The following is a 21,958-nucleotide window of genomic DNA, read 5'->3' as shown; positions in this document are numbered from 1 at the left end:
TATAAATTTTTCTTTTATTATGGACTTTGTTTATACATATGTATGTGCCTATATGTATAGCTCGAAACGTAAAAATGTCTGGGCCGTCGAGATTCGAAATTGTATGCCGCGAAGACGGACTTCGGCTGTTCAAGAGCAAGAAAGAAAGGCTCCCATTCACGTTCTTTATCGAATTCCCGATGTTGCATGAGGTGCTGACCTAGCAAATATGTGGTTCGTGCGGTAAGATATGTCGACTTTCCCCACCACTTCGTTAAACACTAAGGAAGTTCGTCGTTACTACTGTCGACGTCGATGCACTCAATTATGCCAGATCTGGCCACACTGTTCATGAGGATTTCCCGAAGTTATGGTCGTTTAATATGGTGCAATCATTATAGCCGGTAGTTTTGTCTTGTCAAAGAGAAATTGTATTGTTTATACTTTGCGTTTTTTTGGTGTAAATTAAGGTATATCGTCATTAGATCTGCTACTTGGATTGTTATTTTCACCATATTCGTTTCAGAGAACTTTCCTTACGTAAATTTACGAACAAAATATATTCTGTTTTAGAATAAGTTTCCACCATAGTCTACAGGCTGTTGATATATTTCTAAAGGAGTAAAAGCATTTTTAACGTTCAAAATGGTAGTCAGACAATATAACGAAGAGTTAAAGTATTTAGAAAAGATAAACGATACGTGTTGGAAAATAAAGAAAGGTTTCCAACCTAATATGAAAGTATGTTTCCTGCTACCTTGTGCTCCATAATTCTTTCACGTAAATCTTATAATTTCTTGTAGGTTGAAGGTGTATTTTATGTAAATAAGACACTGGAAAGGTTAATGTTGGAAGAGCTACGTAATTCATGTAGACCAGGTGCAGTGGGAGGTTTTCTCCCAGGTGTAAAACAAATTGCCAATGTGGCTGCCCTTCCTGGAATCGTATGGAGATCTATTGGATTGCCTGATGTGCATTCTGGGTATGGTTTTGCCATTGGTAATATGGCAGCATTTGATATGAATGATCCAAAATCAATAGTGTCTCCTGGTGGAGTAGGATTTGATATTAATTGTGGTGTTCGTCTATTAAGAACTAACTTATTTGAAGAGGATGTTTTACCTGTGAAGGTATTGCTTTTCGTTCATTGTATGCCATTGGTATCAGTATATATTGTGATATTAAATGTAATCCAATGAAATTATTAGGAGCAACTAGCACAAAGCATGTTTGACCATATTCCTGTTGGTGTTGGTTCAAAAGGAATCATTCCAATGAATGCAAGGGATTTGGAAGAAGCTTTGGAAATGGGCATGGATTGGTCCCTTAGAGAAGGTATTTGCTCAACTATTTATTAATATAAATTGCTTTATCAAGACAGTTATTTTCAACCTCTTCAAACTGTGCACAGGCTATATCTGGGCAGAGGATAAAGAACATTGCGAGGAATATGGCAGAATGCTTAATGCAGATTCCTCAAAAGTATCAATGAGAGCTAAAAAACGTGGACTTCCGCAAGTGAGAAGACACGAATTTGATTTTTCTATAATACTATAAAAAAGAAATGTTAAATCACAAACAATTGTCTTTCAGTTAGGAACTTTAGGAGCAGGAAATCATTATGCCGAGATTCAGGTAGTCGAGGAGATCTATGACAAATGGGCTGCATGCAAAATGGGTATTGAGGAGAAAGGTCAAATTTGCGTGATGATTCATTCTGGTAGCAGAGGATTTGGTCATCAAGTTGCAACTGGTAGGAAATGTATCCGGCGATCGAAGTTATCTTCCGAAAAGGGAATTTGGTAAATTTTTTTTTCTCGTATTGCAGATGCGCTTGTCCAAATGGAGAAAGCTATGAAACGAGATAACATTGAAACTAATGATAGGCAATTAGCTTGCGCTCATATCAATTCCCAAGAAGGTCAAGATTACTTAAAATCAATGGCGGCGGCTGCGAATTTTGCGTGGGTCAACAGAAGTTCTATGACGTTTCTTAGCCGACAGGCTTTTGCAAAACAGTTCAGAATGTCTCCCGACGATTTAGATATGCATGTTATATACGACGTATCTCATAATATTGCGAAGGTAGAAGAACACATAGTCGAGGGTAAACAGAAAACACTTTTAGTGCACAGAAAGGTAAGTCGGAAACGTGCAATTTAGTTGATTACATTTAGGTGCTTAACAACATTGTTTTTACAGGGATCCACAAGAGCGTTTCCACCTCATCATCCTCTAATTCCGGTAGATTATCAATTAACAGGTCAACCAGTTCTGATAGGTGGTACTATGGGAACATGTAGTTATGTCCTTACTGGAACTGAACAGGGTATGAAAGAAACATTCGGATCGACTTGTCACGGCGCGGTAAGTATTAAAAACTGATTTACAAAGTTATATTGTGTTCTAAACGTTAATTATAAATTGTATACAGGGCCGAGCTTTGTCTAGAGCCAAATCGCGTAGAAACATAGATTACATGGACGTGCTAGGAAAATTAGAGCAACAAGGAATATCCATTAGGGTCGCGTCGCCGAAGTTGGTGATGGAAGAAGCACCAGAATCTTATAAAAATGTGACGGATGTTGTAGATACGTGCCACGCAGCAGGCATTTCTCGGAAGTGTATTAAATTAAGGCCAATCGCGGTTATTAAAGGATAATTGCACAATCGCGTTAGAAAGATTTTTTAGATTGTCAATCACGATTTAATTGCTGTTTCGAGCATCAGCAGTCATATTTACAGCATCATTATTGTAATCGCCGCATGTATTTATTAATAATTTATCATGGTGAGATATATTTAAACATTAGATACCTTGTATCTTTTGTAAATTGTGTAAATACAAGATGTATGTGTAATGAATTTATAATAAAAGTTATACAATAATATTTTCAAACAATGAGTTACTTATTTACATTCTCCTCTATATTTCCATTAATTTCTTAATTAATTTCTTAAAACAAAATTCATTTGAGAAACTATTCACTGAATTAGTATTGATGGGTAGCAGCTGTAGTATGTGCGTAAATGCATGAGAATTGACTATGGAAGGGATTAAAATTCATTTCTGAATCTGTTGGTAACGTTGCGAATGATATGAAAATAGTAATGGGGTTTCGAGACCACATAAAAATGGGTCGAAAAAATGCATTGGGTGAAAGATCTACTCGTATACCTCTTCTGTGACAATACTCTAGAATCTTTGATGAATCAATGATAATCAAAAATAATCTAGCGAAGAAACTCTATATTTACGATGACCTATGCAAGGCGGATCGCAGCCAATTTGCTAATATTATTTAGTTTTTAATTAATAATTGCATTACCCAGTTAAGAGTGATACGATTATTAATTAAACGTTAAATAATATTACCCAGGTCTCACCACGAGGAGGTTGCTGCGAATGGAGACCCGAAGGGAGATAGTTGGAATCAAGGTTCCATCGATTTCCCTTTACATTATTAGAAACTAGGTTACTAAACTAGAGAGATAGAAGGAAGCAATGTTCCCTCGATCTTCTAGTTTAGTTGTACCAAGTAATTATTTCGTTTAAAAAGGGTTGAAGCTAAATTATGGGAGACGCGACGCGACGCGATGCTGAACCGTACAGCGGATCTTCGGATCGAATCGACACTGCCCTTGGTAGATTGATTTCTATTTCTAGAAATCGATCTATCATTGGCAGGCGACTAGATCTTTCGGACGAACTGGACGGTCGATCACATGTTCCAACCGATGGAATAGTGGTGATCGAAGCAAGGAATGAGAAACTAACGGAACGAGAAACTTTAGTTGAAGCTAAATCGTGGGATACGCGACGCGTAATTATAAGGGATTATAAAACTTTAGTATTTACAAAAATTAAAGATTTATTGGGAAAGGTAGAGGAGAATGTAAGTAAGAAGCATAGAAAGTATGTATTATGATTTTGATTTTTTATTAAGATAAACATAAGGATTAAATAAAAACATGCCCAAGTTTAGACTTTCGTCTAAAGCGATGGTGGGGGAAGCCGTCGTTGAATGATAGTGACAGTAACATTCGATCCGTAGATCGATCGTATTTCGTTTTCGTTGACACATAAAATTGGACGGAGCGTAATGTGAAGAGTAGCTAGCGGTGGGGATGTCGGTGATAATTTTTGAAGGCCCAACAACTGGCGGAGGCCCCCGGAACGCCTGAAGTTCGCGATTTCGTTCGGACGTGTACGCAACGAATGATGGGGCAACATTTTAAAAATATTACATTAGCGTTTTATTAGAGAAAATGTACAGTTACCTACTTTCGAAGTAAGAAAGTTATATTAAACTAATTCGTTTGACTTTACACAGGAATTAAATTCACAGTGTTACGCTGAACGAATCTTCCAATGACTAAATAGAGGGAGTATAGTATAGAAAAAAAAAGGTACGTCGGAAAATTTTTTCTGTGTAGATAATGGAAGCAACCATCACCATAAATAGTACATATATCTCTCTTTATATATATTTATATATATCGTGATTCATATGACGCGTCGTTGTGAACCCTTGGAAGAAAAGTATGGAGGGCTAGTCACTGGAGGAGTCGTTTACAGAAATACAAGACCGACCGGCAGGAGACGCGGTCAGAAATGCATTCCGATGACAATTATAAAATTACGTTATAAAATAATAATTATCCTACGAAACTTATGATAGGTGATAATCAGGAGAAGGTTCAGCTACAGATTCAGTAGTGAACAGTGGATTTGGGAACTCTGGTGGATGTGGCAGTGGTCCAGCAGTCTTTGGCTGGCGACGGTACGCCATTAGCCAGCATGATACAGCAATAGCTACAGCGACTAGTGCCAGGAGTGCTGTAATAACTAATGCTATCACAAAGCCGACCATAGAAACACATATATCCTCCACTCTTTGCGCCGAAGCAACTGAAACAATAAATATTAAATATTAGTAAAATATGTTTGGCCAATCTGTTTAAAGAAGAACATCGTTAAGAACATATCGACATACTTTCAGCTGGATCCGCTGTAAGCCTCTCTTCTCTTCGCTCCAGAGTGAATATCAAATTCGATTGAATCGTTATTTCTTCTCGAAGTTGTCCCTCAAAATTGTCCGCGACGCTCAAAGACGTATCGTTAACTTCGGATTCAACGTCTCGTCGTCGGCGGCCAAACGCGTTGTACCCTCGGCAATTGACCTGAAAAAACAGTTGTTATGGGTTACCATTAGTATCTTCTTTAGAGTACTTGTTCGATAAATCACTTCAAAGCAGTGTACGAGTACTCACGGGTTGGCACCGTCCGAAGCAAACGCGAATATTGCATTGGAATCGTATATTATCGCTGCTTGGGAACTTGAATGCGTTGAAGCTAGCCATCAGCGCCTGCGTTTCAGGATTTTGCTCCCACTCGCCAAATATTGTTGGATCCGTTGCACATCCGTTTTCATCTGTCACGATATATTCGTTCTCCAGGTTGTCCTCCATCGTCTTGGCAACGCAGTTTCGAGCGAATCCTCCGTAAATGCCTGAAACACGAAGTTTGTATTTTGCCTGGGAGCAAATAGAACGTATCGATCCATAGACTGAACAAGTTTTATACTCACTGGAAGGCTGAACTTCAACTTGCAACATTAGATTGTCACCAATCTCAGCGGAGGTGATTTCATTTCCGCTTTGGGTGACAATTTTCATCAAGCAAATTGGAGGCGGACCGGTGTTGGCGATGGTTCCAGCGGTGGTCAGCATAGAAACATTGAAGCCAAGAGTAACATTTTGTTCCCCAGTTTGATATATGCATTTGATGTGATACGCCTGAGCTTTGTATGTCATCAGTTTCGGGTGTTTTTGTATGACCAGTACGAAGCTGGCTTGTCCCTGAAAGCATCGAAAGAGGACGACGTTAACACGTTAAATATGGATGCAAAATGATCTACATCGAGTATGGATAACTTTGCAGGGAAATCAAGCGGACCGAAATTTCTGTGCAAAAGGGAACCTACGTTTACATGTATCAGTCCGCAATTTCCAAACGCCACTTTGAATATTTCAGTCTTGTGCATCGTTTCCGAAGAAATGGAAACAACTCGTCTGCATTGTTCATCTTTGCTGCGACCTTTCACGTACAAAACACCATCGAATTCGTCGTCCAGAAGGTGTATGAGGACTTGTACTCCATCAGATAAGCAGCTAACAATTATATCTGGCCTAGGGAAGTCGGTACGCCCTCGGTTTCCGTTGTCTGTTGGACAAGTATCGTGTTAATTACCAGAACGCTTAAAAATCGAAGAACTTTTACGATGAAACGAGTTCTTACAGCATTGAGTGTAAGCGTTTCCACTGTAGCCACTGATGCACGTGCATATAGCTTGATGACGGGTAGCGTTGCAGAGTGCATTCATGCCACACAGTTGCGTCAAACATGGATCTTCGCAGGTTTGGCTGGTCAAGTCGCAGTATCTGTTGTCGGCGCAATCGTCGTCGCGTCTGCATTCGATTATGTCAACTGAAAGGTAGGCGTTTTATTAGCGAGAATCTCTTTGGAATCCTTGAGAGCAATGCACTTTCTTCAACCAGTGCTCGACAAAGATAGATCATCGATCTTTCGACGTACCCAATTTACAATATCCATTGGCGTCTAGTCTGTATCCATGTTCCGTCGGACATACACAGCGACCATACTCGTCGATGATCATGCCGTTCTCCAAAGCGCACACGCAGTATCCTTCTTCGTTGATTATCATTCCGGCCTGTTTGCGGCACGGTATGCAAATGTTGTTCTCATCCTTAGCCGAACCAGGTAGACAAACGCAGTTACCATTCTCGTCACGGACCTGACCCTTCTCTACCGGGCATATATCAGCTGTAAAACAAGAAAGCAACTTGATTTAGAAATATTCCAACAATCTATTCAAACACTGTAGATCGATTATTACTTTTTTCACAGCGTACGACTGCGTTTCCTCTGTAACCAGGAATACACTCGCAGATCATAGTCCTCACAGGACTGGTATCTAGGACCTTGCAATCCGCGTTCACTCCACACGGTTGGATCTTTACGCAAGGATTTATGCACTCGCCGTTGAAGCAGGCGGTCTGGGATGGACACTCGTTGTCCGCCTTGCACTTCTCCGTTACTGAAAACAGGAGTCAGAGAATTAGTTGAACCACCAGAACCTTAAGACGCATGCGTGTATATAATTCGTACGTTTGGTACATCCTGAATTAACGTCGCCGATATAACCAGGGGGACAAGCACACTCCACCACGTGGTTGTAAACGTTGCAGTCGAGGTTCCCAGTGCACGGGTTCACCGCGCATGGATTCTCGCAGCGACTGTTGATGCAAGCCTTGTTCGTGGGGCAATCCGAGTTGGTTCTGCAGCCAAGGAGAGTGCAACCGACCCTCGGATTTCCTCCAAGTCCAGGCGGACACTCGCAAATGGCTTTGTGGTTGATACCGTGGCATTCGGCGTTCTTCCCGCAGATGGTGGTCGATGGCGAGCATACTGGAACGCAGCTGTGTTGCAGGCATGCGTGCGATCCGCTGCAATCGCTGTCAGCGCGGCATCCAACGACTGGGGAAAAATCAAATCAAGATCAGCCTAGTTCAAACATCCATTCGAGCTTTGTATCTAGTTTGTCCTTACCCTTGGTGCACGCCACATCGGGATTTCCGTCGTAGCCCACGTCGCAGGCGCAAATTGGTTTGTGATCAACGACGGTGCACTCCGAGTTAGGCCCGCAGGCGCAAGGATCCTTGCACACGGCATTCACGCAGGACTTCTGCGAAGGACAGTCAGTGTCCCTGGTGCACTCGATGCTGAGGATCGGTTTGGTGGCTCGACAGGTTCCACTACCGCTGCTCACGTAACCGCTGGGACATACACAGACCATGGTTCGAACAGGATGGGTTGGAAGCACTCTGCATTCTGACGGTTCGCTGCACGGTTCGATGACGGTGCAAGGGTTCTGACATTTGTTGTTGAAGCAGGCCAGCGAGTCGGGACAGTCGCTGTCCTCCTTGCACTCGGGTCTGTCCTCCGGCTTACAGTTTACGTAAGGATTACCCACGTGATGGGCTGGACAACGACAAATGGGCAGATGGTTGAAGACTCTACATTCGGCTAGCGGTGAACAAGGGTTGCTATGGACGCAGGCATCCACGCATTGTAGGTTGATGCACGAATGATCGCTAGGACAGTCTCCGTTGCTGTAACAGCCGATTACTCTGCAACGGTCCAAAGCATTTCCATGGTATCCCTTGCGACAACGGCAGTCGGCCTTGTGGTTGTTGGGGTAGCACTCGGCGTTCACGCCGCAGCTGTCGGACACCAGACAAGGATTCACACAGTTGTTGTTCACGCAGCTCTTGTCCAGAGCGCATTCGCTGTCACGTCTACATTCCACCGAATGGCAAACGATGTCCGGGTTGCCCTGATAGCCTTCTTCGCACGAACAGATCGGTTTGTGATCCCTCACGTGGCAGACGGCGTTGGTACCGCAGTTGCAGGGGTCCCTGCACTGTCTGTTGATGCAGGCCTCGTTGTCGCCACACTCGTCGTTCGTGGTGCAGGCTCCGATTGTTGTTATTTGAACTGGAAATACAATCGTTATTAACATAAAAGGATTTATATGACATTCTGAATCGTTGTCCTAAATTGAAATCGTCCTTACTCGGTCTGCAGACTTCGTCCACGTCGGTTGTCCAGCCTTCCGGACAAGTACACGTCATAGTCCTCACGGGAACGGTATCAAGAACGTTGCACCGAGCGTTCTCCGGACATGGTTTGATCACCGGGCACGGATCGATGCATTTGTCCTTGATGCACACCAGCTTGTCGGCGCAGTCGATGTCGAGCCTGCACTCTGGTTCGTCGAGCACCGTCGTTGGACGATGTTCGCAGTAGGAGTACGGATTTCCGATCGGAAGATTTTCTGGACAGCGACAGGTGGCCGCGTGATCCTGGACGTAACAAATGGCGTTCTGTGCACACGGTGAGTCCTCGATGCAAGGACTCACGCAGCGTCCACTGTCGCAGGCCAGGTTTCGAGGACAGTCGTGGTCCGCGCTGCACTCGACTCTCTCGCAATGGACTTCCGGATTGCCGAGGTAGCCCGGGCCGCAGCGGCATACCGCGCGATGGTTTTGGCCGTAACACTCCCCGTTGATGGCACATTTGTTCTCCAGGATGCAAGGATTCACGCACTGGCCGTTGTAGCAAGTCGCTGCGTCGTTGCACTCGCTGTCCGACTCACAGTCCACTGTGGCAAGAGATTTTATTGAATTATATTAGCAGAAATTCTGTAAGATTCAAAGGTATAGCTCCATCCCTTCAACAAGAAACAAGACTCACGTTTGAAGCAACCGAGTTGAGGGTTTCCGGAGTAACCAGGCGGACACACGCAGGATGGATAGTGATCTGCAACGTTGCACTTTGCGTTCGACCCACAATTGCAGGGGTTGATGCACAAGCTGTTGACGCAGGCAGCATTGCCAGCACAGTCGCTGTTCGAGTGACACTCGGCCACGATGCCCGCTGTAGAAAAGAAACATTGAATTGTTTCGAACGTTTGTGGCCATTTACACAATTATTAATATATTTTACACTTACGCGGTATGCAATTGATTCTCGCATCGCCCTCGTAGTTTTCGGGGCATCTGCAGACCGGAATGTGATCGTTCACGTGGCACAGTGCGTTTCTTCCGCAAGGATCCGCGACGACGCACGGATTCACGCAGAAGGAGTTTATGCACTGCCTATCACTGGAGCATTCGCTGTTAGCGTAACACTCTGGACGCACCGGTGGTAATGGCGTAACGGGAGCTGAAACGTAAACGTTTGTAATTTTCAGTGGAACCAACAGTCCCGAATTCAGTATTTCAGTTGGTATTGCTTGAAACGCACCTCTGACGCATTCAAGATAAGCATTTCCGGTGAAATCGGGCGCGCATTGACAGATTCCCGTGTGAGACGTGGACTTGCATTGGGCATTCAGCCCACATTGGGTGGTAAGGCAAGCCTCGATACAAGTTCCGCCAATGCACTTCTCCGAATTACTGCAGTCTTCGTCTTGATGGCAATCAACGTCCGCCAGCACTGTAATGCAATTTGCATTATGATTACCTCTTATGCTTCCGACATAGGCGATAAAGAAGTATAATAATACTTATTAACAGTAATATTTACCAATCTTCCTGCACTGCCCGTTAATGTCAGTGATGGTATTAGGCGGGCAGCTGCAGATCATCGTACGAAGCGGCACTGTGTTTAATACTTTGCATATCTGATCGCCGGTGCACATGTTCGAGGACAGGCAAGGATCTTGACATTTTGCGTTGATGCAGGCCTGATACGACGGACATTCGCCGTCTTCTCTGCATCCCACTTCGATGGAGACACCTTGAGGGAATTTGGAAACTTTATTATTACTGTTTTCTCGTCTCTAAACAAAATTACTCACCGGTGCATTCGATATAAGGATTTCCAGAGGTTCCCGCGGGGCACGTGCACTTCGGTTGATGATCCCTGGCAATGCATTTCGCGGATTCCGCGCAGACGTCGTCGTCGCAAACCGGTCGACAAACTCTGTTCAGTCTGTCGCACGCTTCGTGATCGGCGCAGTCTTCGTTATAGTGGCATACCGTAGAAATGCAAGCCACTCGCGGATCTCCTTGGGTGCCTGGCGGACAAGCGCATTGGGCTCTGTGCGAGATCGCGATACACTCTGCACCGCGACCGCATGCAATATTATCGACCAGACAAGGAGTGACACAGTTATTGTTCTGACATGTCTTATCATAGGGACAGTCGCTGTCCGATTTGCATTCAGCTAAAAAAAAAGATAGATAAATGTTGTAATTCAATTCTGTAAACTTATGTGATTCTACTTTAAACTTACGTTTGAAACATTGCAGTTGAGGGTCACCGGCGAAATTCTGCTGACAGTGACACGTCGGATGGTGGTTGACCGTGACACACTCAGCGTTTAGACCGCACTGTGAGCCTAGACACGGATTCTGGCACAGCTGGTTTATGCAGGCCGCGTTGTACGAGCAGTCAGAGTTCGTTGTACACTCTGGGAATCCGTCAGTATCTGTGAAAGAGAATTGCATTCGTATTAACCGTTTAAATGCATCAGACAATCAATTCAGTACCTCTATAGCAGTTCATGAACGGATCGCCGGAAAGTCCGGTAGAACAATGACACTGATGACGATGATTTTCTACGGCACACTCTGCATTCGACGCGCAGGGACTGATAGTGCAAGGGTTGATGCACCGTTGGTTCAAACAGGCCATATTCACAGAACACTCGGAGTCCGTTTGGCAGATTGCGTCGAGTTGTTTATCCACTGAAAGAACGAGAACGTTGTAACGATGGTACCAGTATAATTACAATAACTTTTAATTGATTTGTACCTGGGATGCACGCGACTGTTGCGTCGCCAGCGAAATTCGGCAAGCATTCACAGATCATCGTCCGCATTGGTAAAGTATCCACGATAGAGCATTTTGCTCCAGCGATGCAAGGTTTGGTTTCGATGCAGGGATCTTTACAGACTCCATTGAAGCAGCCCAACTTGCTGGGGCAGTCACCGTCCACTTGGCATTCGGGCTGCGGTTCTATTGTTTCTGAAAAGAAACGAAGAACGTAAGCTCTGGAGGTTGAACGTAAATTCAGAGATAAAAATAATTTTAAATACCCATCAGACACGACGTGTACGGATCACCGGTGTAACCCGGTGGGCATCGACAAGTAGGTCGATGATTGATGACGGAACATTGAGCGGACAGTGGGCAGTTGCAAGGGTTGACGCATCTCTGATTACTACACGCCAGGGAAGATGGACAGTCGTTGTCGTTGGTACATTCCGGTCTCTCGCATACTTGATACGGATTGCCTTGATATCCGTCAGGACAGTAGCACCTTGGTCTGTGATATCCATCGGATGTACAAAGCGCGTTGACGCCGCATTGCGTCACCAAACAGGCGTCTATGCACTCGTTGTTGACGCATGATTGAGTCAACGGGCACTCGCTATCACCACGGCAGCCAACTGTGAAAGGAGGTAAAAGGTTATCCAGATTAAGCGTTGTTAAATTTCTGCTTGTCACGTATTTGAAAGACGTACTTTGGCTGCAGTATTGTTGAGGATTTCCGGTGAAGCCTTCGTTGCAAACGCATACAGCCCGGTGCAGCAGCACGTGACAGCGGCTGTTGTAGCCACAGGAGTCCAACGCACAAGGATCCACGCACTTCTGGTTATAACAGGTCTTATCGTTGGGGCATTCGGAATTCTGGGTACACTCTGGCGCTGGTACTGCAAAGATACAAGATGCAAATATCAATTAATGGTATGCACATATTTATTCAACCCTTGGAAGATTGTTAATTTCGAGATAATCACCATCGGCTGGTGGAACGTTGCACTGTATCCTAGCGTTGCCAGTGAATCCAGCCGGGCATGAGCAGACAGGTTTATGGTTGACCGTCTGACAAAGCGAGTTGATGCCGCAGGCACCGAGGCACGGGTCTCTGCATTTCTGCGCGAAACAAGCTTTGTCTCGGGGGCAATCGTCGTTGATAACACACTCTGGATAGATGCACACCGCAACGCCATTTCTGACTTTGCATTCGCCATTGTAGGTGCACGGAGACGGACTGCAAGGATTGGTTTCTGAAAAGGAATACCTTATATCAGTGGTTTCTAACTTTTTGGAAGGAACCTTACTTCGATTAATTCATTTCTTGCAGTACATTTTCAGATTTGCAGTTTCGCCTTCGGTAGATCACACTTACCGAATTTCGTGTAGCATTCTACGAACGGATTGCCGATCAACGGGGTCGGGCAGCTGCAAAGCGGACTATGATTGATCGCTTGACAAGTTGCTCTGATCCCGCAGACGTTCTGCGTGCATGGATTCACGCATCTGTTGTTTATGCAAGCTTTGTCCCCTGGACAATCGGAGCTGATCACGCACTCTGGATGGCAGCCTGTGACGCTCGTTGGCACTCCTTGCAGGCTAGGCAGACATTTGCATACCGCTGTATTGCCTACCTTCTCGCAGAGGGTGTTTGCACCGCAAGGAGACGGGGAGCAAGGATCTCTCTCTTTCGGTTCTGAAAAATAAAGATCGAGTACGTTCAATTTCAATTCGAGCTAAAGATCACAAAGTTTTCGATAAATATTATCGAAGTTACCTTCAGCTCGGCAGAGGGTGAACGCATCCCCAATTGTTGGTAGAGGGCAAGAGCAGATGGGGATGTGATTCGACACGGTGCAGATTGCTCCGACGCCACAAGTTCCGGTACAAGGGTCCTGGCACTTGGTCCTGATGCAGGCTTGAGACTTCGGGCAGTCGGTGTTCACGAGACATTCCGGGACACAGCCGTCGTAAGCGTTTCCCCTGTAACCAGGCACACACTCGCAGAACGCGGCGTTGTACCTTTCACGGCAGTAAGCGTTGACACCGCAGGGTGAAGGGCTGCAGGGTCTCGATGGTGTCGGTGGCGCAGGAGTTGCTACAATAAAGTAACAAGACATTGTAATTATTTCTTCAATGCGCCGTTTCGGTAATTAGTTAATGAAACAGAAACTGTATATGTTAATTTACAAAAAAAAATAATACAGTGAATGAAACAGAGGCTGTACAAGAACACGCGAATTGGAGATGTACGTGACTTTACATAAGTTGTGAGAGACGATATAGAATGAAGAATATAAACAGGATTGTATCAGATTCGAGGAAGATCCGAAGAGAGAGGCAGAAACGATTGCGAAAAGGTGACAGTACTGCCTATAGTCTACATGCAGTATTTTCTATACAATCTTTATATACAATATTTACAGCTAAAAAAAGATTCAACAAACTTCTTCGTTAAAAGGATCCCAAAATGAAAGTCGCGGGACGTCTCTCTGTATTTTGATCGTGAAAAATTGGCGCGTATAGTACGGTCACACGGGATAATTCTTACTCGTTATCGGGGAACAAACTGTGACCGGGTCTCCGGTAAATCCTTCGGGGCAGACGCAACGGATGTAATGCATGGCAACTTGGCAGAGAGCATTAGGGCCGCAGAGTCCTACGCAAGGGTCGCTACACTTCTGCCTAACGCACGCTTGATCGCCAGGACACTCGCTGCTGACTAGGCACTCGGGTCTACAGTTGGGAGGAGATCCTACGAACTCGGGCAAACAGCTGCAGGACTGTTTTCTGGCGGGCGACACGGTGCACTGGGAGTTCGGTCCACACGGCGAGGGATTGCACGGGTCCAGGCTGGGTTCCAGGTCGTGGGTTTCTGTTCGTCCACAAACGTCGGGTTAACAGTGTCTGAAAAGGTGCAAGAAATAGACGGTGGACATCGTTGGGTTACTTACTCATGGGGAAGCAGCTGACGAACGGGTCGCCGGAATACTGGGCGGGGCAGCTGCAAATGGGGTTGTGATTTCGGACCGCGCATAACGCGCCCTGACCGCAAGAATTCTCGCACGGATCCCGGCACCTCTCGTTCACGCAAGCTCTGCTTTGTTCGCAGTCTGTGTTCACGAGACACTCGGGTCTGCAGCTGGGTGGAGTTCCAAAGTATCCAGGGAGGCAGGAGCACGATGCTTGTTCGCCGAATTCGCGGCACACGGTGTTAGGTCCACAGGGCGAGGGCTCGCAAGGTTTCACGCGCTCTATCGAGACGTAACAGGATCCAGTTATTAAATGACCGGGTGTTTTAGGTAATTCTTTGCTCGCTGCAATCTGTAACGGTGGTAAAACTCACTTCGAATCGGTCTACAGAGAGTGAAAGAATCCCCTTCGTAATTTTCTATGCAACTGCAAGTGGGAATATGATTGACCACCACACATTCGGCATTCTGACCGCAAATACCGACGCAGGGGTCCACGCATTTGTTGTTGGAGCAAGCTCTGTTGCGTGTACAATCGGAGTTTTGCACGCACTCTGGGTAACATCCTTCGTAGGGATTACCGCGATACTCGCTTACGCAGCTACAGATTCCATTTTGACATATCGCGTTTGGTCCGCACGGCGATGGGTTGCACGGATCGGACATCGTTGGAGTTGTAACTGTGGTTTGCGGAAAGGAGAGTCGGCGATCGTTTAATTTCATTTATTCAGGTTGTCTCGCTTAAACATTTCCAATCGTGAGGGCACAAGAAACATTTCATACACCAGTACGTTGCAAGGAATATTTGTTGCGTCGCCACAATTGGAAGAGACATTCTGGTGGCTCGGTTTAGATTGATTGAAATACTGAACGAAAAGACATGTATCCTTACTTGCTGGTTTCGGTTGGCAGCTGGTGAACGGATCTCCTGTAAAGTCGCTAGGACAAGTGCAAGCTGGCGTGTGATTAATAACATTGCATAACGCGTTTGTTCCGCAAGAACCTGGACACGGATCCCTGCATTTCTCTCTGATACAGGCTTTGTTGCTGGTGCAGTCGGTGTTGATTAAGCACTCAGGGCGACAGTTCGGAGCCGAACCGGAATAATTAGGTAAGCAGGAACAGGACGGGATACCCCCTATGTCCTGGCATTGCGAGAACGGTCCACACGGCGACGGTACGCATGGGTTCACAGGTACAGGTGGAACCATAGCTAAAAAATGGTTCCCGGTTACACGATAACTCCAGAAATATTCTTCGAGGTGCAATGTACGAGTTTGGTTCACTTACTGGGAACGTCGAAACATTTTACGAACGGATCTCCCGTCTGACCAGCGCTGCAACTACATATGGGACTGTGGTGGAAGACTTCGCATCTAGCGTTTACGCCACAGACGCCAGGGCAAGGGTCAACGCATCTCTGACCCATGCAGGCCTGGCTGTTGGGACATTCAGCGCTAACGACACACTCTGGTCTACAGCTGGGCGGGGTTCCCCTGAAGGTGGGCAAGCAGGAACAGCTGGCTTGACCATTGACATCTTGACAACGACTGTTTGGTCCACAGGGCGACGGTACGCACGAGTTGGTAACGCTTGGTTCGACTATTTGAAATATAGTAGGTTCAGGCTCTGATCTAAATACAGGTTCTCTGTATCCTGTCATCTGAGAATTACTTACGAGGTTCCCGAATGGTACCGCAAGATCGGAAGGGATTACCGGTATAACCCGACCTACAGCTACAGGCAGGGATGTGATTGACAACCTGGCATACAGCATTGAATCCGCAAGCTCCTGGACACGGATCTTGGCATTTGTTCCTTATGCAGGCACGATTGAACGAACAGTCGGAATCTATGAGACACTCGGGGCGACAGTTTTCGTAAGGGTTACCGTAGAATTCGGGTAAACAGGTGCAGACGGCCGAGCCGTAAGACTCGCGGCAAACGGCATTCGCTCCGCAGGGAGATGGTTGACACGTATTGACTTTGCTTGGGATATCTTGAACTACAGATGAAATCAAAGGGTTATTAATTATATCCAACATCGGTTCACCAATGTCTATATGATGACAGAAAGATCTTACTTGGTTGAGGCGTGCATTGCACGAATGGATTTCCGGTGAAACCACTGGCGCAAGTGCACATCGGAGTGTGACTAACGGTCCTGCATTCGGTGTTTCTGCCACACGAACCGGGACAAGGATCCCTACACTTCTGATTGATACAGGCCTGCTGTGCCGGACACTCAGTGTTGCTTACGCATTCGGGCTTACAATTTGGCGGAATTCCGATGAATTCAGGGAGGCAGGAACAGGAGGGTGAGTTATTGGTCACTTGACACATGGCGTTTGGACCACAGGGCGAGGGTTGACAAGGATTGACTGGAACGTCTGGTACTCTGCCTAGAGGGGAAACGACTCTTAATAAAATTTGTTCCACACAAAGAGTTAATGAAAATCAGGAACTCGGTACATCCGACTTTCAAGACTTCCAAGATCTCTAAAAAAGTTGAGAATTGATTCTTACTAGGAGGCGTGCACTGGATGAATGGGTCTCCTATGTACTGATCGAAACACCTGCACACGGGATTGTGGTTAATAACTGTACACTGTGCCGACAGTCCACAAGCACCGAGACAGGGATCTATGCACTTCTGATTGCTGCAAGCCCTGTTTCGCGGGCAGTCGGTGCTAACGACGCATTCGGGTCTGCAGGAAGGCGGTGATCCCTTAAATCCACTAACGCAGGAACAAACAGCTTGGCCGTTCGAGGAACGACAGTGGCTGTTTGGCCCACACGGGGACGGGTTGCACGGGTCAAGAATGTTCATGTCTGTGTAACGCAACAAATTTTAATGGTACAGTTGTAAGGGAGAATAAGGAAGATTAATAGCGAAGGGAACCAACCTTTCAGAGAGGTGCAGGATATAAACGCGTTGCCTGTCATGTTTCTTGGGCAACTACACATAGGCAAATGATTGACCACGTTGCACTCTGCGTTTGCTCCACAAGTTCCTACGCACGGGTTTCTGCATTTGTGTAGCATGCAAGCCTCGTTTCGGGAACAGTCAGTGTTGATGACGCATTCGGGACGGCAAATGGAGTACGGGTCGCCAAAGTAACCGGGTATGCAAGTGCAAGTTCCGTCGCTGCACCGAGCATTCGGTCCGCACGGCGATGGGTTGCACAGGTCTGTCGGGACTTCCATCACTAAAATACACGGATCAATGTACACTGCCCTAAACAGTCTAGCGTTTGAAGGATCATTTTATTCTTACTGTCGGGTGGAGGAACGGACGAACAACTGATGAAAGGATCACCGGTGTATCCTGTGGGACACGTGCAGGCTGGCGTATGATTTACAACCGTGCAACGAGCACCAATTCCGCAGGATCCTGGACAAGGGTCCCTACACTTCTCTCGAATGCAAGCTCTATTAGCTGTGCAGTCCGAGTTCATAGAGCACTCTGGTCGACAGTTGGGAGGTACACCGATGTAGTTGTTCATGCAAGTGCAAACTGGTGTGTCGCCGAGCGGTTGACACATTGCGTTTGGACCGCAGGGGGACGGAACGCACGGATCTTTTGGGTACTGCTCTTCTGGTTGGATTACTGCGGAAAAAAGAGGGTTCGAGTGTACAGACTATCATAAATTAAATTTGGGTAATCTGATCTTTTCATTATCGGAAAGCAGCTTACTTGGAGCTTGGAAGCAGAAGACGAACGGATCTCCCGTTAAACCACTTCCACAGCTACAGATCGGACTATGGTGAATGACTTTGCACTGTGCATTGCGGCCACAGATACCAAGACAGGGATCTTTGCACTTTTGATTCACGCACGCGAGATTCGAGTTGCACTCTGAATTGACTACACACTCGGGTCTACAATTGGGCGGGGTTCCTATGTATTGGGGCAAGCAAGAACACACTGCCTGACCGTTGACGTTGTGGCATTGACTGTTCGGACCGCAAGGCGATGGTCTACATACGTCGGGTTCATCTTCTTCGACTGTAAAACGTCGACACCATGTGAAAGTGGTAACAACCACTCGTAACACTTTTTTTTAAATAAACGTATTAATGCGCTACTTACTGGAAGGCATCTTGTACACGCAACTGACATACGGGTCACCAGAGTATTGTGAGTTGCAAGTGCACACGGGTGAGTTGTTCACCACCTGACAATTCGTGTTCGCACCGCAAGAACCGGGACAAGGATTCTGACACTTGAGATTGATACATGCTAAATTCGAGGGACAATCTGATTGAATCGTACATTCTGGCCGGCATCCTTCGTAGGGATTGCCGATGTATTCGGGCAAACAGTAGCAAGAACCAACGCCATTCTGTTCTCGACATATGGCGTTAGCTCCACAAGGGGAGGGTTGACAGGGTCGTGTCGGAATCGCTGGTATCGCTAGAGGAAATAACAAATTGTTAACTTCGATTTTGAATTGTTGCATCCCATAAAATCGTTGTGAAGACACTTACGTAGCTTGGCGGAACACTGAACGAAAGGATCGCCTGTGTAATCCCTCATGCATGCGCACGAGGGAACGTGGTTAATAACGTGGCATTCTGCGTTAAAACCGCAGGAACCTGGACAGGGATCTTTACACTTGCGGTTAATGCAAGCTAAAGGACTACTACACTCGCTGTTACTGACACACTCGGGCCTGCAATTCGGAGGCGTTCCGATGAATTCTGCTCTGCAAGAGCAAGATGGCTGGTTATTGATCACTTGACAGACTGCGTTGGGGCCACACGGAGATGGTTGACAGGGGTTTGTCGGTGGCGCAGGTTCCTCCGCTTGAAAATAATATATTTAAATTGTTATCTTCCGAATAAGACTATTTAGCTATGGTAAAGAACACATACGTCTAGGCAAGCATCGCACAAACGGATCACCAGTGAACACCGGAGGGCAGCTACAAATGGGGTTGTGATTGACCACTTGACACCGGGCTGACACTCCGCAGGATCCAGGACACGGGTCTCTACACTTCAGGTTCACACAGGCTTCGTTCAATGGACAGTCACTGTTAACTATACACTCTGGTCGACACGCCGGAGGATTTCCAATGAATCCTGGGGCGCACGAGCAGACTGCCTGGCCGCTAAAATCTTGACATCTGCTATTAGGACCGCAAGGTGACGGATTGCAGGGTTGTACTATCACTGGGTCTGCAAAGCAAATCATTTTTGTTTATGCGTGTTATACAGAGGATACCTGTACTTTCGAATATTTACCTTTCACCGGATGGCATGTGGCGAACGCATTGCCAGACATTCCATCTGGGCAACTGCACATCGGTGTGTGATTTATCACCACACACTCAGCGTTTTGGCCACAGACGCCCACGCACGGGTCGAAACATTTATTTCGATTGCAAGCTTTATCCAGCGGGCAGTCCGGGTTCTGGACGCATTCTGGGCGACATCCGTAATAGGGATCGCCACGATACTCGGGCAAACAACTACACGCGCCATCGCGACACACGGCGTTCGATCCACAGGGTGAAGGATTGCAAGCGTCCTGAGGAACTGGTGGTGAAGCTACGGATGGTTGATTCATTAGAATCAATCATAGAGTTTTTTAATTTTACAGAAGGTAATCAATGCTTACGAGCAGTTTCTACGAAGCAATTGACAAACGGATCGCCTGTGTAGCCCTTTGGACATGTGCATACGGCCATGTGATTCACTACGAGACACTGTGCTCCTGTACCGCAGGATCCTGGACAAGGATCAGTACACTTCTGTCTTAGACAAGCTTTGTTACTGCCGCATTCGGAATCGATGGTGCATTCCGGACGACAATTAGGCGGGGATCCTATGTAATTGCCCATGCACGAACAGCTTGGCAACTCCGTGTTGCCAAGCATACGGCATACGGAGAACGGACCACAGGGCGATGGGACGCAAGGATTTATGGGCTCGGACACCGCTGGAGGCAAACATTATCGTTAGAAATCGTTCGATCGAATCTATTGGGTCTAGTAATTGCCGGTTCAGGTTATGGGTTAAACGAACGCGATACTCACTTGGAACTTTGAAACATCTCACGAACGGGTCGCCGGTCAAGCCGGGATTGCAGCTACAGATCGGACTATGATTTATCGTCTCGCATCTCGCGTTGATACCGCAAATACCTGGACAAGGATCCACACATTTACGGTTCTTGCAAGCACGATTTGTAGCACAATCCGAGCTGACTGTGCACTCCGGTCTACACATCGGCGGGGTTCCAATGAACGTGGGTGAACAGGAACAAATAGCCTGTCCGTTAGACACTCGACATTGACTGTTAAGTCCGCAGGGTGATACGCTACAAGGATCGGCTGGTTTCGCTAGAAGAAGACATTCACGATAGATAATGATGAAGATCAAGGTTGTTTCGAAGCATCGATCACTCACGTTGCTCCTGAACGATATTGCACTGGACAAATGGATCGCCTGTGTAACCGAATTGGCAAGTACAAAGCGGAGCGTGATTCACAACCTGACAGAGTGCGTTGTAGCCGCAGAATCCTGGACAAGGGTTCTGACATTTTGATTTAACGCAAGCTCGATCGGCTGTACAGTCGGAATTGATGGTGCATTCTGGTCGACAGCCCTCGTAGGGGTTACCGTAGTAATCTGGCATACACTTGCAGGATGCAGCGCCGTTCAGTTCATTACACATTGCGTTAGATCCGCAGGGAGACGGCACACAGGGCGTAGGTTTCTTACCGGTGTCTTCGATTGCTACAAAGATATTTTTTTTCTAAGTACTTTGTGATTACTTCACTTATTTATCCAGAGGTATAGCTTACCTGGTCTAGGAAGACACTGAATAAATGGATCACCAACGAAACCATAAGAACAGACACACATAGGCGTATGACTTATTACTCTGCATTCAGCGTTAGAGCCGCAGGATCCGGGACAAGGATCGCGACATTTCTGATTGATACAAGCTAAGTGCGTGGAGCACTCGCTGTTGCTTATGCACTCTGGCTTACAGTTTGGCGGGGATCCAAGGAACTCGGGTAAGCAAGAGCAAGATGGTGAATTATTTAAGACCTGGCATCGACTATTTGGACCGCAGGGTGATGGTGCGCATGGGTTCAGAACTGGTGACTCTTCCACTGTCGATGGGAATAAAATAACAGTGATCTTTGCTTTCTACGATGATTGCTAATCGATTCTCGAACGATTGAATTCAGGTACTCACGTTTCCTGATACAGACGGTGAAGGGATTGCCTGTCAGATCCGGTGGACAGCTACAGATTGGATTATGGTTCACTACGACACACTCGGCCCTTATACCACAAGTGCCAGGGCAAGGATAAATACACTTTTGATTATTGCAGGCCATGTTGGATGGACAGTCGGAGCTTAGGATACACTCTGGTCTACAATTTGGTGGAGTGTCTAGGTAGCCAGGAATGCAAGAGCAAACGGCTTGGTCGTTTATCTTCCTGCACTGACTGTTGGGCCCGCAGGGTGATGGGTTGCACGGGTCTATGGGTGTTTCTACTGCTTATAGGATAAAAATAATGTGAATTAGACAGTATTTAATGATTGATTATCCAGCTATTCGAGTAAAAT

General features: G+C 46.3%; 2 protein-coding genes across 2 annotated transcripts in view; one reads left to right on the top strand and one right to left on the bottom strand.

Moving 5' to 3' along the window:
* The first annotated feature begins 294 nt into the window (after positions 1–294).
* On the top strand, positions 295–2,881 carry Rtcb (RtcB RNA ligase). The gene is made up of 9 exons (XM_076770160.1): positions 295–449; positions 553–720; positions 783–1,109; positions 1,188–1,314; positions 1,391–1,497; positions 1,573–1,732; positions 1,808–2,118; positions 2,182–2,346; positions 2,414–2,881. The coding sequence occupies exons 2-9, from the start codon at positions 625–627 to the stop codon at positions 2,639–2,641; spliced, it is 1,521 nt and encodes a 506-aa protein (XP_076626275.1). The 5' UTR covers positions 295–449; positions 553–624; the 3' UTR covers positions 2,642–2,881.
* Positions 2,882–3,958: 1,077 nt separating this feature from the next.
* Dpy (fibrillin-like protein dumpy) overlaps positions 3,959–21,958 on the bottom strand; it is a 106,211-nt gene continuing 88,211 nt past the window's right edge. Inside the window, 44 exon segments of the mRNA XM_076771092.1 lie at positions 3,959–4,891; positions 4,977–5,163; positions 5,254–5,492; positions 5,571–5,841; positions 5,967–6,205; positions 6,281–6,469; positions 6,578–6,826; positions 6,900–7,100; positions 7,172–7,540; positions 7,613–8,560; positions 8,640–9,227; positions 9,320–9,502; positions 9,578–9,790; positions 9,872–10,063; positions 10,154–10,366; positions 10,428–10,796; positions 10,866–11,060; positions 11,122–11,319; positions 11,387–11,599; positions 11,671–12,024; positions 12,100–12,288; positions 12,376–12,645; positions 12,768–13,088; positions 13,170–13,490; positions 13,944–14,267; positions 14,347–14,646; positions 14,739–15,044; positions 15,257–15,577; positions 15,655–15,966; positions 16,043–16,369; positions 16,449–16,766; positions 16,891–17,196; positions 17,271–17,573; positions 17,642–17,974; positions 18,062–18,373; positions 18,458–18,781; positions 18,856–19,173; positions 19,243–19,548; positions 19,615–19,920; positions 19,991–20,311; positions 20,409–20,714; positions 20,782–21,111; positions 21,180–21,494; positions 21,581–21,889. Of these exon segments, the coding sequence (XP_076627207.1) occupies positions 4,653–4,891; positions 4,977–5,163; positions 5,254–5,492; positions 5,571–5,841; positions 5,967–6,205; positions 6,281–6,469; positions 6,578–6,826; positions 6,900–7,100; positions 7,172–7,540; positions 7,613–8,560; positions 8,640–9,227; positions 9,320–9,502; positions 9,578–9,790; positions 9,872–10,063; positions 10,154–10,366; positions 10,428–10,796; positions 10,866–11,060; positions 11,122–11,319; positions 11,387–11,599; positions 11,671–12,024; positions 12,100–12,288; positions 12,376–12,645; positions 12,768–13,088; positions 13,170–13,490; positions 13,944–14,267; positions 14,347–14,646; positions 14,739–15,044; positions 15,257–15,577; positions 15,655–15,966; positions 16,043–16,369; positions 16,449–16,766; positions 16,891–17,196; positions 17,271–17,573; positions 17,642–17,974; positions 18,062–18,373; positions 18,458–18,781; positions 18,856–19,173; positions 19,243–19,548; positions 19,615–19,920; positions 19,991–20,311; positions 20,409–20,714; positions 20,782–21,111; positions 21,180–21,494; positions 21,581–21,889 (13,247 nt within the window). The 3' untranslated portion in view covers positions 3,959–4,652.

Source organism: Colletes latitarsis, chromosome 8 (genome assembly GCF_051014445.1).
Source record: "Colletes latitarsis isolate SP2378_abdomen chromosome 8, iyColLati1, whole genome shotgun sequence".
Lineage (NCBI taxonomy): Eukaryota > Metazoa > Arthropoda > Insecta > Hymenoptera > Colletidae > Colletes > Colletes latitarsis.
The sequence above is the reverse complement of the archived record's forward strand: the minus strand, read 5'-3'. Positions and strand labels throughout refer to the sequence as shown.

Coding starts and splice junctions, on each gene's coding strand:
- Rtcb (XM_076770160.1), top strand. CDS start 625: ATGGTAGTCAGACAATATAACGAAGAGTTAAAGTATTTAGAAAAGATA. Junction 721..782: donor GTTTCCAACCTAATATGAAA/GTATGTTTCCTG, acceptor AATTTCTTGTAG/GTTGAAGGTGTATTTTATGT. Junction 1,315..1,390: donor GGATTGGTCCCTTAGAGAAG/GTATTTGCTCAA, acceptor AACTGTGCACAG/GCTATATCTGGGCAGAGGAT.